Source organism: Pteropus medius, unplaced genomic scaffold (assembly GCF_902729225.1).
Source record: "Pteropus medius unplaced genomic scaffold, Ma_sr-lr_union100, whole genome shotgun sequence".
NCBI classification, from domain to species: Eukaryota; Metazoa; Chordata; class Mammalia; order Chiroptera; family Pteropodidae; genus Pteropus; species Pteropus medius.
Window position 1 is genome coordinate 1,582,251 of NW_024349798.1, and position 13,761 is coordinate 1,596,011.

At 54.3% G+C, this 13,761-nt stretch overlaps 1 protein-coding gene across 1 annotated transcript in view; it reads left to right on the forward strand.

The window, feature by feature from the left end:
- Positions 1 to 13,761, forward strand: part of ATP2A1 (ATPase sarcoplasmic/endoplasmic reticulum Ca2+ transporting 1) — an 18,930-nt gene continuing 5,169 nt past the window's right edge. Inside the window, exons 1-12 of the mRNA XM_039884666.1 lie at positions 1 to 3,595; positions 3,865 to 3,882; positions 4,281 to 4,363; positions 5,820 to 5,924; positions 6,679 to 6,817; positions 8,809 to 8,889; positions 9,789 to 9,874; positions 10,029 to 10,326; positions 10,490 to 10,656; positions 12,456 to 12,544; positions 12,801 to 12,903; positions 13,143 to 13,274. Coding sequence (XP_039740600.1) covers positions 3,478 to 3,595; positions 3,865 to 3,882; positions 4,281 to 4,363; positions 5,820 to 5,924; positions 6,679 to 6,817; positions 8,809 to 8,889; positions 9,789 to 9,874; positions 10,029 to 10,326; positions 10,490 to 10,656; positions 12,456 to 12,544; positions 12,801 to 12,903; positions 13,143 to 13,274 — 1,419 coding nt within the window. The 5' untranslated portion in view covers positions 1 to 3,477. The remainder of the gene's footprint in view (positions 3,596 to 3,864; positions 3,883 to 4,280; positions 4,364 to 5,819; positions 5,925 to 6,678; positions 6,818 to 8,808; positions 8,890 to 9,788; positions 9,875 to 10,028; positions 10,327 to 10,489; positions 10,657 to 12,455; positions 12,545 to 12,800; positions 12,904 to 13,142; positions 13,275 to 13,761) is intronic.

Here is a 13,761-nt window from a genome sequence, read left to right on the forward strand (position 1 = left end):
AGCCTCACACTATCCACCTTCCACGTGTGCTGCATCCTCACCAGACCACTTTACTCACATCAAGTACCTGGCCCTGTGGGTATCTGAGTTTGCAACAATTCCCCTCTTCCTCGTGTTCCCCTCCCCACTGCCACCCCGTTTAACCCAAGCTCTGCTCTCTGAACTGTGGCTCTGCCCTCCTCCAGTGGAGGGCACCCCTAGGCTTCCCAGCTCTACAGGTTGTGGGTGCCAAAGAGGAGGGGCCAAGTTCTGAAGACTCCCACCTATTTTCTTGGCCCTCTCCCCTCCACACCTCCATCCAGCTCTGCCTCTTACCATTGTTCCTCTCACTTTCCCTCCCAGGCAGCATGGACCCTACATTCTCATGCCCCTCAGCTTCTGCCCCCACCTCCAGGCCCTTCCCATGCTTATGACCTTGCTATTCTGGGCCTTGTGTCCTATTGGGAGATGGACAGGAGACAGCTGGGCTCACAGGCTACCCAGGCTGGGGGCTGGCCGGGGGGAAACCTGCTGGCTCTCTCTGTTTTGTCTAATCCCTGGGACTCCCCCAAACCTTGGCCTCAGGAGACTGGGAATAGAATGGGCTTTACAAAGGTGGGATGGTTTGGGGATTTGTGCTATATTCTCAAAATGAGATGATGAGTGAAGGCCGTGGCGCCCCAGTGTAAGCAGGACCTGATCCTCTTCTAATCTAGCAGCAACTGGTGCTCTGAGGCTCCCCCTCCCCCTGAACACTGACAGCCTTCTGGGACTTGCCTGCTGAAGATGGGTGGGGGAGGGGCACAAGGACTCCCACCCATCCCCAGATTTGCTGGAGAACCGTGAGAGACGATTTTCCTCTAAGCCCTTATGTATGGTTCAGCTGAAGTTCAGAACTGGTCAGGGATTGGCTGGGCTCTATCGCCATGTCCTTCAGAATTAGACCTCTCCCATTCTAAGCTTCAGCCTTCAGAGAGGAAAAAATCCTTCCAACTCAGCTTGGAGACCCCAGTAGGAAGGATCCAAGAGAGCCAGTGCCTCGTTGCTAGGCTCTCCTCCATCCCAGGTCATAGCCCCAGCCTCCCTGATGGTGATCCTTTTGCAGCTCTTGGCTGGTGGCTTTCCCTCACTGGCTTCAGTTTTCCCCTCTGGGAAGTTGAGAGAGGTAGAAATGACTAACCTTAAAGGGCCCTGTTGGCAGCAATGTCCTGTAAAGCCTGCCTTCTTTCCTCTGCCTCATGTGCTCAACTCCCTTGAAGCTGTGATCCGTCCTCTCCCCCTTCTCCATGTTTGGGCATTCCTGCTCCTTTAAGACAGTGACCCTGTCACTCCTCCAGGTGGTGTTGTGAAGAAGCCAGCCAGTGCAAAAGGTTTGGCAGATGCTGAGCTTGACTGGCCTAAGAAGGTGGGTGGGCGCTGGGCCAGGTGGAGGTGCCTGTCGATGGACACTCACGCCTTTGAGCCCCCGCCTTGCCCAGGTCACAGCAGGATTCTGCTTCAGCGGAGGGGTTTATTAGAGCCACGAAGGAGGGAAGGAGCACCGTGTCCTCAGCTCAACCTGGAGACTGCCCTCTCCTAAATCCTAAGTGCCATCCACCCCTGCTGGCCGACCTACTCCCCAGACATGGGACTTCCTTTTCCTTGCCCTGCTATCTCCTGTGCTATTGTCTGCTTAGGAACTTGAGCATCAGAGGGAAGCAGTCTTGAGAACCCATTCAATGGTCTATGATCCTCACCTGTTTCGGGAAGCAGGCCTGAACTGAGGAAGGAGTTGAGGTCAGGGTCATGAAGGTGCTTTTCCCTTCACTGACCTTTCACCATCACTCTCATCGAACTTCTCTGGCCTCCTTTCCTCCCCCACCCGCACCCTATGCTGCTCTCCTGCTCCTCCAGCAGCTGCCCTGGTAATAACCAAAAGATGCCCCCATCCCAGAGCAGAGGTGGGGGTGGGGGGCTCAGCAGCTGCTTCTCTGAGGAAACTGACACCAAGGCCAGCCGCTCAGCAACAACTTGTGGCTTTGCACCCAGCCCTGGGCCCCCACCCACCTGGCTGCCGCATGCCAGCTCCCTGCTGTCTCTTTTCCCCACTGCTCCTCAGACTTCCCTCTGACCCTGGCAGCTCTATTTCTGCTCCCCTAGCTCTGTTCTGTCCTTAATTCCCCTAGACGTGTCCCCATGCTTTTGGTCGGGAGTCTCTGCTTTACCAGCTTCCCCAGGCTCCTTGATGCCATGTCCCTTATGCTGCTTCTGATGGGATGTGCCCAGGGCCTGAGCACATAGCTCTGATCCTCACTCCCTTGAGGACAGATAGTTCACAGCCAGGTGGAGTGCAGACTGCAAGCCATCTGGGGTCTGCCAGGTAAACCCCTTAGGTTAAAGAGAGCACAGTGTGGGATGGAGGTGACCCTTATTCTATGGCTTGGGGTGACCCCCACCCCTATCCTAAAACGCTTATCCCTCCTCCTCTGCCATCAGCACATTCTGTAGCCTCTTGGGTTACTTTGCTGCCTGGGTATCCCGTTTTCTTGGGGGGGTGGTATTCACTGTTAGGAATGGGGGGGGCCTTGAAGGCTGTGTTCTCAGAGGCTGAGTTAGACTGATGGGGGCGGGGGGAGTTTAGGGGAGAGACAGGCAGTCCTGGCTTTGCTCACTAGGGCCTGGACACTAAATCCCTTGTTGATGGCTGCAGCAACCCCTCCCTAGGGTAGGGTTACCATCCTCTACCCTGTCCCCTTGACCCTCTCCCCTCCCTGCTTCCTCTGGTCCCTCTAGAGCCACTTCCTTTGGCCCACAAAAGATGTTCTCCCCCTCTTCAATCCCCTGAAGGTTGGAGTATCTCTGCTGCCCTTTCAGCAAACTAGGTGAGGAAGGAGACTGGCAGTAGAAACAAGTTTAGGGTGGATGAGATGAGAAGAGGGGTTGTGAGGAAGGTGAAAGGTAAAGAAGGGCTGAGAGTAGAAGTGGGCTCGAGAGAAGAACTGGAGGGATGAGTCTGGAATAGGAAATAGGAAATTCAGTGCAACTGAGAAAGCCTGGGCAACTGGGGAAGGGGTCAGTAGCAGAAGACAGACAGTGAAGTCTCTCCCTGCCCCCACCCCTTCCCTGGGGCTGGGGCCACCTTAACTTCCCTTATGAGTGACATCTCAGGCTGCAGCCCCACTGTTCCCCCTCTGTCAGCAGAAATACCTCTCTCTTCTGACCCCTCCTGCTGGAGTCTCGGCCAGCCAATCCCTGATCTGGGGGAGGGGGGAGTGTGGCCCCCCCCTCACTCCCTCATAAGGACCAACTGGGGACTGGGCAGGGGGGGGTGGCCGGCTGCTGCAAGTGGGACTGGGATCAGAGGTTCGTGGAGGGAAGAAAGCCCTGGGGGCGGGGACAGGAGAGAAAAAGGAAGAAACCCAGACAAACAGGCAGGTGGACACACTGAGGAAGGCCCCCTACGCGTGAGAACTCCGCAGAAGGAACACACCGCCCCCTGGCCTCCAGGAAGGGAGCACAATGGAGGCTGCACACTCCAAGACCACAGAAGAATGTTTGGCCTATTTTGGGGTGAGTGAGACTACAGGCCTCACCTTGGACCAAGTTAAGCGGCAATTGGAGAAATACGGCCCCAATGGTAAGTGTCCCTTGGAAGAAAAGCTGCTGATGCCCTCCTGCACACCCCCAGCACACACACACACTGGAGCTTCCCCAGGGTGTTGGGGAAGAGCTGGGCCATGGTCCAACGACTGCAAGAGGGAAGAGGACTGAGAAGACAGGGTCCCTAAGACCCGCAGTTTGGGGAGGCTTTGTGGGATGACCTTGGAGAACCTCAGAGTCCTGATGCGCGGGGCATTAGACTGAACCCCAAATGAATTTGTCCTTTTCTTCTTTTTCCCTCGGCAGAGCTCCCTGCTGAGGAAGGTAAGTTACTGCAATCCCTGAGCTGTCATAGGGGACCCCCCATCACCTCTGTGCCCCACTCCATTCTCCTTGCCTTTTCCCTACTGACTCCTGGGGCAAATATCCCTCCCCAAAAGTTAGAGTCTGGCTGGGGGAAGAAGTTTCCAGGCACTGTCTCCTTGAGGCATCCAGCCCTTGAACAAGTGCCCACCACTTTGAAGAGCCTGTTTTTGGAGTCCTGGCAAGCTCCCTCAGCCCTTCTCAGTACCAAGTAGCCTACCCATCACCCCAGAACCTTCCTGCTCCAGGCTGGAAGTCAGGGCACTCTCAGTCCCTGGACCCCAGCTTGCACCTGGAGCCCCAGCTGTTCATCCACTGGAGCTTAACCCCGGGGCCCTCCCCTTGCCTCTTTCCCCCAGGGAAGTCCCTGTGGGAGTTGGTGATTGAACAGTTTGAAGACCTCCTGGTACGGATCCTTCTCCTGGCCGCCTGCATTTCCTTTGTAAGTGTGCGAGAGCATCTAGGGGCTGGCTGGGGTGTGGGATGGGGCACCTGGAGAGTGCTGGGCAGGGCGGGCTCCGAATCATAGGCTCCTGTCGTCCGAGCCCTCAGCATCCTATTCTACAGACCAGAATCGAGGGGGTTCTGGGATGGGTTGCTCATTTGCATTCTCCTCTGTCCTCCTCTACACCCCACAGGCAGGTTTTATTTTAAGCTTTAAGGGTATTCACAGCCAAAACACTGAAGCTAAGCCATCCCCCGAAGCTTCCAGGCCTTCAAGCGCTCGGGTTACCCCTGAGCGCAGGGCTCCCCAGCTCAGACACTGCTGCCACTCTGGGCCACCACTAGTCCCTGCATACCGAAGTGCAGGAACCACTCCACCAATCCTGGAGCATCTTCGTGCCCCTGCCCCGCCCCTCTGGTGCTGATTGGCCAAGGCAAAGACTCCCTTCTAGAGGCAGGAAAGAGCTGCTGGTGCCAGGTGACTCCAAACGCTCCTGAAGTCCCAGACCTCTCACCTGTCTGTCCTTGCCTCCCCAGTGGGGCTGGAACTCCTGGGATCCCTCTCCTCACCATCTTGGCCTGACCTTCCACTTCTTCGCACTCCCTGGGCCCCTCACGGCCTAAGGGCTGCCCCACCCCTTCCTCAAGATCCTCCCACCCCTCCTGCCCAGAGCTTCCCTCAGCACCCACTGTCCCAGCAGTCCATCCTGAACTTTGAAATTTCTCCCTTAACGTCTTAGTCCTGCTGGAAGACAAGACTCGAGGCAAACAAGTCTCTCTGTCCCCTGTTCTTGTTAATGGAGGCCCCATGGGCCCCTGAAGGCAGAGCCTCACTTCTCCCTTCTCAGATTTGCTCCTTGACATTTGCCTGCGACTGTTGCTTTTGCCTGGCACAGGCAACAGCTGGGGTGGGGTGTGTACAGGAGGTCCCGTAACACTATCCCCCCCATCCTGTTCCCTCATGAAATTAGATCTTCTCTGCCCTTCAGGCTGTATTGTTATTGTGTGTGTGTGTGTGTGTGTTATTGTGTGTGTGTGTGTGTGTGTGTGTGTGTGTGGAAGGCGGGGAGGCTATGGGTGGGCCAGGCGCTTGCAGGGACCACAGGGTTTTCCTACTGAGTTGTCTCTCCAGTGGATGTAGCCTGGAGGCAGTTAGCCTGGGTGTCCTCTGAGCTTCATTTACAAGCCAAGGACTGTCAGGAAAACCTGAAAGCATTCTTAGATAATCCTTGAGTGCTGAGTGTCTGTGCCCGCCTGTTCCTGCTGAATGTTAGTGGCAGTGCTTGTGTGAGAATGCGCCTTGGAGTGATAGACCCTCCAATGCGACATGCGCCTGCAGTACCCCTGTGACACCCTGCCCCGTTTGCTCCTGAACATGTTCCCACCTCCGTTTGCTTTCTTTACCTGTTTGAGGGGCTCTATTACCTATTATTCTCTCTTGCCCTGCTTCCCAGGTGCTGGCCTGGTTTGAGGAAGGTGAAGAGACTGTCACTGCCTTTGTTGAACCCTTTGTCATCCTCTTGATCCTCGTTGCCAATGCCATCGTGGGGGTTTGGCAGGTTAGTTTTGACCCCGCCTCACTCCTTCACATCCTGACACTGAACATGAGGCCAACCCCTCCCCCCCACACACACACCCGTAACTTCCCCTGGGCTTGCCTCGTTCTGTTGTCCTATGGCTCAGTTTGGAAATGGGACAGAGTGTTGTAAAGAGGTAGAAGATTGGTGTTCCCACTGTCACTTGCTATATAATCCTGGGCAAGTTCCTTTATCTTTCTGAGCCTCAGTCTCATCATTCATAAAACGGGGCTAACAATTCTGCCCTCAGAGTTGTGGCAAAATATAGCAAGACTGTGAGTGTAAAAGTGCCTGGCCCTGTGCCGAGCACGTGGTCAGAGTTCAGCAAATGCCAGTGTGACTGTCTTCCTTCTCTTACGCTGCCACCCTCTGCTTTTCCTGTCCCCTGCTTTTTGATTTTCTTTGATTCTCTTTTCTTCTCTCCCTAAAACCCTCTTAACTGTTTTTAGTTGTAAGTGACAGGTTCTTCAACACACACACACACACACACACACACACACACACACACACATGCCAGGCCATACCCACCAGTAGTGGGTTTGTCTGCTTCCTGTGCCAGGGCAGGACTGCACAACCTCCTCCTTCTCACCAATGTGACACCCTATCCCAGGACTCTGGCCCCTGCCCTGCCATCTCTACACTCTCTCCACCCCCTAGTCCTCCCCTGCCAGTCTCCTCCCCTTCCACAATCTTTATCCCTCTGATGACCCGCCTCTCTTCCACCCTGTCCCACCAGGAGCGTAATGCAGAGAATGCCATCGAAGCTCTGAAGGAATATGAACCCGAGATGGGAAAAGTCTACCGGGCTGACCGAAAGTCAGTGCAAAGGATCAAGGCTCGTGACATTGTCCCCGGGGACATTGTGGAGGTGGCTGGTGAGTGACGAGAATGAGTGGTCCAGGATGGGAGGCCTTGGGTTGGAGGCCAAGATGATGTGCATGTTGGCAGTAGGGGTTGGCCAGCTACTGATTCCGGTGTCTAGGAGGTAGCCTGGATGGCAGAGTCTTGCCTTCTCCTTCCCAGACTCCTCGGGAGGTCACCCCAGGGCACTGTGGCCACAGCAGCGCCACCTCGTCAGAGTCTCAGCAGGAACAGCCAGTCCTGTCCCTGAAGCTGCAGGCAGACCCCCTGCTCCCCCTCCTCTCACTCAGCCTTGCAAGCAACAGGTGGAACCCAGTCCCTGCCAACGGTCCTGTCTCCACCCCCCTCCTGAGGCCTGGCTTCCCTCTCCTTCCACCCACCCCCAAGCTTGGTCAGCCTTAAATCTTGACCTCTCAGTGCCCTTGATGCCTCTCAAAGGGGAAGGAGCGAGGGTAGAAGGGAGGAGGGGGGGCCAAGGCTTGAGCCCCCGACCATGTAAGGGAAACTCAGGCCCCGGCAGAGAGCACGGGACCTGGGAGGAGGCAGCTCAAGGAGGGGCCCCGCCTCTTCGGGAAGGGACACTTAATGCCTGGCCAGGGAGGGGTGGGGGCCAGGTGGCTAAGATTACTGGGATTCTGCCCCCTTCAGCGGTTTTTATATTTGCCCTGTGCAGGCCTCCCCATATCCCCAGGCCCCTGGCATAGTGGGGATGTATCTTTCTCAGCCGGTTTCCTTCCACTAGACACCTATGTCGCCATCATGGGAAACTCGGGGAGAGGGAGGAAGGGCAGGCTGAAGACCCCAGTGCCCCATCGCAGGGCTGCTCTGCTACGGTGACAGTTTGGAGTCAGCGCCATGAATGTCTATAAATATCACTTTGGCTTGGGTGACAGGGTGTCCCGCCCAACTCCATGGCCAACCTCCTCCCTCCTCCGTCAGCTTCCTCTGGCACAGGAGGAGGAACCTTAGAAATGGGAAGGAAAGCCCTCAAATCCTGTCCCCGGTACCATCCTTGGGACTAGGCAGGATTGGGCAGAGGTCCTGGGAGGCATTTCGCCTCTTCTAAGATCTCCAGTCTGGCGGGGCATCTGCCTTGCAGCCTCTCCCCAAGGTGGCTTCCTGTACTGACCCATTCCTTCTGCGCCTCTCCCTGGCCTCCCCCACTCCTCAGCTCTCTGCCGTGTGTTGCTTCCCTGTCCCCCCCTACTCCTTGTTCCTTTTAGGCGTCCCCTTCTCACCTGCTGTGTCCCCAGCTCACTCACCTGGCTTCCTGCCTCCCCTCAGGTGCTCAGACTGGGCGGCAGGTTCAGATGTGCGTCCTCTCCGTGTGGATCTGCAGACCTGCGCCCTCTGCCTCAGCTGCTCCTCCTTCTCCTGCGACTTCCCTTCCCACACATCCCTCTCACTTACTCTCTCCTGCTTCTTGCTCTACCTTTTGTCTTGGTTGACACTGATTTCCTCAATTCCTATATTTTCTCTTCTTTCTTCCTGCCTTTCCTGGCTGGTCCATTTTATTCTCGTCCCCTAACTCATGTCTCTCCAGCTCACTTTGTTTTCTTTAGTTCTTTTCCTGTCTTTCCCTCCTCATCTTTCTCACTCTCTTCCCTCTCTGTTTTGCTGTCTCCCGTTCTCAGATTTAGTTTCTTGTTATAGAGCTAAATTGTGCCTAAATTTCCCTTCAGTTGTTCAGTGTGAGTTTATTGAGCACATACTACGTGCTGGGCTCCATGCCAGTCCTTTCCCTCACAGGGCTCACAGACCGATGGGGAGGAAAGCTTTCAATGAGGGGGGCAATTGGAATGAGCGTTAAGAGGGAAGTGCTTGTTGGGGCTACAGGAGCATATGCTGAGGGCCTGACTTAAGCCTAGGGGCAGGTACCCAGCCCAGGTGACCTCCCCGAGACCTGAAGGATGAGGTGAGATAGTCGGACAAAGATTGAGTTTTTCCTAGGAAGGAAGAAGAACCCTTTCACAACTGACTTCATTCCTCTCCACTCTCTCCGTAGTGGGCGACAAAGTCCCTGCAGATATCCGCATCCTCTCCATCAAATCCACCACCCTCCGGGTTGACCAGTCCATCCTAACAGGTCTGGGGGCCTAAGTGGGAGGATGCATCAGGGAGTGTGGGGATGAGAATGTGGTGAGCAGGAGCTCGGTGGACGGACAGGAATGAAATTCCAGATGGATAAAAGAGAACGCCGACAATAGGACCCGCTTCTGGCTCTGTAGTGGCAGTGAAGTCAGCACTGCTTAGCCTTGTTCACTGTTGTAAGACAAACCCAAGGGGTCATGGGAGAGGGCGGGACATTTGTACCATGCTCCAGATGGCCATAAACCCATCTCTTCCTCGCAGACGTAGGGACCCACTCACCCTGAGAACTATCCTGTCTCCTCAAAAATCCTCAAGTGAGGAGCCATAGATTCTAGGACAAGATGGAGGATTCAGATGCACTTAAAACACAGCTGCTTCTGTGTCTCTACTGGGAGAGAGAAGGCAAAGAGCCAGGGAGCATTCCCCGTGGTCCCAGGAGGCAAGGCAGGGCTGGCCCAGGTGACTCTCTGAGCCCCTGCCGCTGGGATGAGGGAGGCAAGGTCCCACGGGTCGGAGCCTCTCCTCCCCAGGAATACGCTCTGCAGTCGACAGTGCACTTTCACATACGTCAGCTTATTTATTTCCCCAAGACCTTATTCTGAAGTGTATGTATTATCATCCCCATTTCACAGAGGAGCAAACCAAGGTTAAGTGATCCAAAATCATGTAGCCTGTAAGTGGTCAAGCCGTTACTCAGGTCAAGGTCATGTTACTCTAAGTGCTGTGGATTTCCCATTTGCCTCCAGTGGCTTCTTCCAGAGTCCAGACTCCCTGCAGGATTGCCGCTTGGTCTTTACCAGGCCCTGTCCTGCAAAGCAGGGAGGGAGCTAGGGGTGGGAAGTATGGGAGAAGGACATGATGTCATCTGAAAACTCCTTGTCTCGTACTCCACAGGCGAGTCTGTATCTGTCATCAAGCACACAGACCCTGTTCCTGACCCCCGAGCTGTCAATCAAGATAAGAAGAACATGCTTTTCTCGGTGAGCCATCCCGAGCTTGCTGTTGTGTGCTCCAGCCAGAGGCCCTGGTCCGGGAGAGACATGGTGGCGTGAGAAGAGATGAGGCCCACAGGTGGGGGATGCAGCATGAGGGTTGCCTCTTGCCTGACTCCTTGCCTCTTCTTCACCTTCCCAGGGCACCAACATTGCAGCCGGCAAGGCCTTGGGCATCGTGGCCACTACTGGTGTGAGCACTGAGATTGGAAAGATCCGTGACCAGATGGCCGCCACCGAGCAGGACAAGACCCCTCTGCAGCAGAAGCTGGACGAGTTTGGGGAACAGCTCTCCAAGGTCATCTCCCTCATCTGCGTGGCTGTGTGGCTCATCAACATTGGCCACTTCAACGATCCCGTCCATGGGGGCTCCTGGTTCCGTGGTGCCATCTACTATTTTAAGATTGCCGTGGCCCTGGCTGTGGCTGCGATCCCGGAAGGTACGGGAGCCTCTCTTTCTCCCCGCACTTTTGCTAATCTCATCCTCAGAGACCCTTTTTCCAAATAAGGTAACACGGGTTCCAGGGATCGGGACCTGCTATCCTTGGAGGCCATTCCTTTCTTCGCCTATTATCGTTCCCTCACCCCCACTTTCCCCCGCAGGCCTTCCTGCAGTCATCACCACCTGCCTGGCCCTGGGCACCCGCCGGATGGCAAAGAAAAACGCAATCGTGAGGAGTTTGCCCTCTGTGGAGACTCTGGGCTGCACCTCTGTCATCTGTTCTGACAAGACAGGCACCCTCACCACCAACCAGATGTCTGTCTGCAAGGTCAGAGAAGTGTGGCCACCTCCCACTCAGGAGACTCTCCTTGGGTGAAATGAGCCCTCCAAAGATGGAGTTACCTGTTCATCACTGACCGCTTCTCACTTTGGCCTGGGAAAGAAATGTTCAGAGGGCAGTTAGAGTGCCATCCTGCCAGCTGTGAGAGGGATCAGAGAGATAGCCAGATAGCTCCCTGCCGCCACCACTGTGTGCCAGACCCTGCCCTGGGTTATCTCTGATCTTCCACAGCAGCCCCGTCAGGATAAGGTCTCATTTACTCCATTTTCTGGAGGAGGAAACTGAGGCTCTGGGAGATTTGGTACAGTTAATAAGTAGCAGAATTGAGTTTCAAATCCAAGCCTATCTGGTCCCAGAGCTCCTGCCTGTACACCAGACTGCCCTCCAGGATGGTCGTTTGTGGCGGGCCGTGGTGGGGCCCACCCACACTAATCTCCAACAGCATGTCCTAAACCAGGGCTCCTCATCTTTTTGGTGCCTCACATTTTTGGCAGACTGGATCTATTCTCAGTCTAATATTTTAAATGTATAAAATAAAATACATAGGGTTCTGTTTTTAAAATCTATCAGATTACAAAGGAAACCAGTGATTGAAATACAGTTATCGAAATATAAAAACAAATTTGTTAATTGGTAACACTTATGCTTCTTTATTACTAAATTAAATAGCAGGTCCAGTAGTGGGTGAGAATTACCACAACGTTGAAGCTGAAGAGCAGATGAGCATAAGTGCAATGAGATAGGAAGGTATCTGTGATTATGTTGGTGGCAGAGTCACAGATTTCACTAATAATAATGCAGTTAATTTCTGCATTTCTAATTGGAAGGAAATGCTAAGTGTCAGAAAATAAAAGGTGTCTTTTTTTTTTTGCCATCAAAGTTCACAGACCCCTTGGTGGGGGTGGGGGTAAGGGTTGGGGTCATCATCCCTGGACCCAAGGCGAAGGACCCTTCCCCTAAACAGAGTTCTTGAAATAGCATGTCCATGAGATAGAAATTGTTCTGGGGAGCAAGGGCCATGTGTTCAGAACAGGGTGAGAAAAGCTGCACCCTCGGCCCCTTGGGGAGACCCACAGATCTTTCGGCATTTGAAAGCCTCAGAGAAGGCTAACTGTAGAGGGTGGATTCCACTTTGTTTAACCCAGAGTTTCCCAAACCGACTTGACCACAAAACTGTTTTGTGGTGGAACATATCTCAAATCCTGTTGCTTCCACGCTTGCTCTGGGTCGTGCCGGGCTGCCCCGCTCTGGGCATCACATACTCTACACACCTCCAAAGCACAGGCTCCCAAACCAGGCCACAGGCTTGTACAGCTGGGCTCTTGTCATGTTTCATAAAAATGAATTCATTGCCCACATTCGAAAGTCAAGAGATTTCATAGGGAAATAACCTGAATTTCTTGCTGTTCCTGCAAAACTAGAAGATCTGGTCACAAGTGGCTGGGGCTTTCGATGTGCTAACAGGTGAACTGGTAGCCACAATCCCCACACCTTATTGTGCATGTCTTATTTTATTAACTGATCTAAAGGAGCCAGCAGCCTGTGGTCTGCAGTAACTTTTTTTTAAGGCCACTAACAGAACATGGAGAATGATTGCAAGGGAGTGGTGGGAGAGGGGAGGATGCAGGGAGAAAAAGGAGAGGCAAGTGTGGGGGATGGTAGGAAGTTTGGTTAGTTCCTGCAGGTGGCTGAGCAGAGGGACGTTAGGAGCCGGGCCTCCCCCAGTGCAGACTACCTTCAGGATGGGGAGAGCTAGGCATCAGTGCGCATGCCCTTCTCCCCTGCAGATGTTCATCATTGACAGGGTGGATGGTGATGTCTGCATTCTGAATGAGTTCTCAATCACCGGTTCCACTTATGCTCCAGAAGGAGAGGTGTAAGTCCCCCCGAAGTCCTCCTCAGCTCCTCACACCCCCTCTGCACACACCCCACCTTTCCCCCGGGGCCCTCCCTCCAGTTGTGTCTTCCTTTCTCTTCCTCCCCTGACTTTGTTCTCTCTCCTACCTTATTTCCAAGTTGCTTGCCATCTCCCTGACTGTGCCTCACTGCTTTCCGCATGCTCTCTCTACATCTCATTCCCTATTCTTCTCTACTTGTCTTTTTTCTTTCCTTCCTCCCCACCCCACTGCCAGCCTGAAGAATGATAAGCCAGTCCGGGCAGGGCAGTATGATGGGCTGGTGGAGCTGGCCACCATTTGTGCCCTCTGCAATGACTCTTCCTTGGACTTCAATGAGGTAATCTCTACACTCCTGAAGCAGTCCCTCCTTCCCCTTCCAACTGGCTCAGAGTCCAGGCATCTTCAACAGGTCACAAGGAAGGGGTTTGGGGAAGGCAGACTCTTGTACCCCTGGGTGTAAGGGGAAGGGAGTGGCTTGCTCCCTTCCCGTTCTAGGCAGCAGGTGGGTATGATAAGTGGGAGCAAGGGGCCAGGAGCCCAGGGCACCTTCTTCCTCCACCTCCTCCGCTTCTTCAGGCCAAAGGTGTTTATGAGAAGGTAGGTGAGGCCACCGAGACGGCACTCACCACCCTGGTAGAGAAGATGAATGTATTCAACACTGAAGTGAGAAGCCTCTCGAAGGTGGAGAGGGCCAATGCCTGCAACTCGGTGAGTCTGGCCACTCCCTCCAACGGGGTCCTTTTCCACCCCGCCTTGAGTAGGCCAAGCCCCAAGGAACCTCAGGAAGTAGGGCTCTCCACTCCCCCAACCTCAGCGGGCTGGATAGGGCCTTGTGCCCCATGTAGGATCCCAACCGGGACAGGCAGGGTGGCTTCTCCACAGCTTTCCTTGCTCAGGCTGACTTTGGGGAGGACCTGCTGCCCCTGACCTATACCGCTCTTTATGCTGCCCAGCTGCAACATCATTGATGAATTTAAGATCACTTCCTCCTCTTGTGTCCCTAGTTGAAAGGGACAGAGCTGGACATAGAAACCACAGGTGACCCATCCTGGGGCAGCCCCGACTTATTATCCCTTTGTCTCTAGAAGCACACTAGTTTTCATCAGTTCTCAGGACCTGATTTAGGATTTGGGAAATTTGACTACTGCATATGCCTCCACTTTCCCTTGTCCAAATGAACAAGCCCAATTCTATT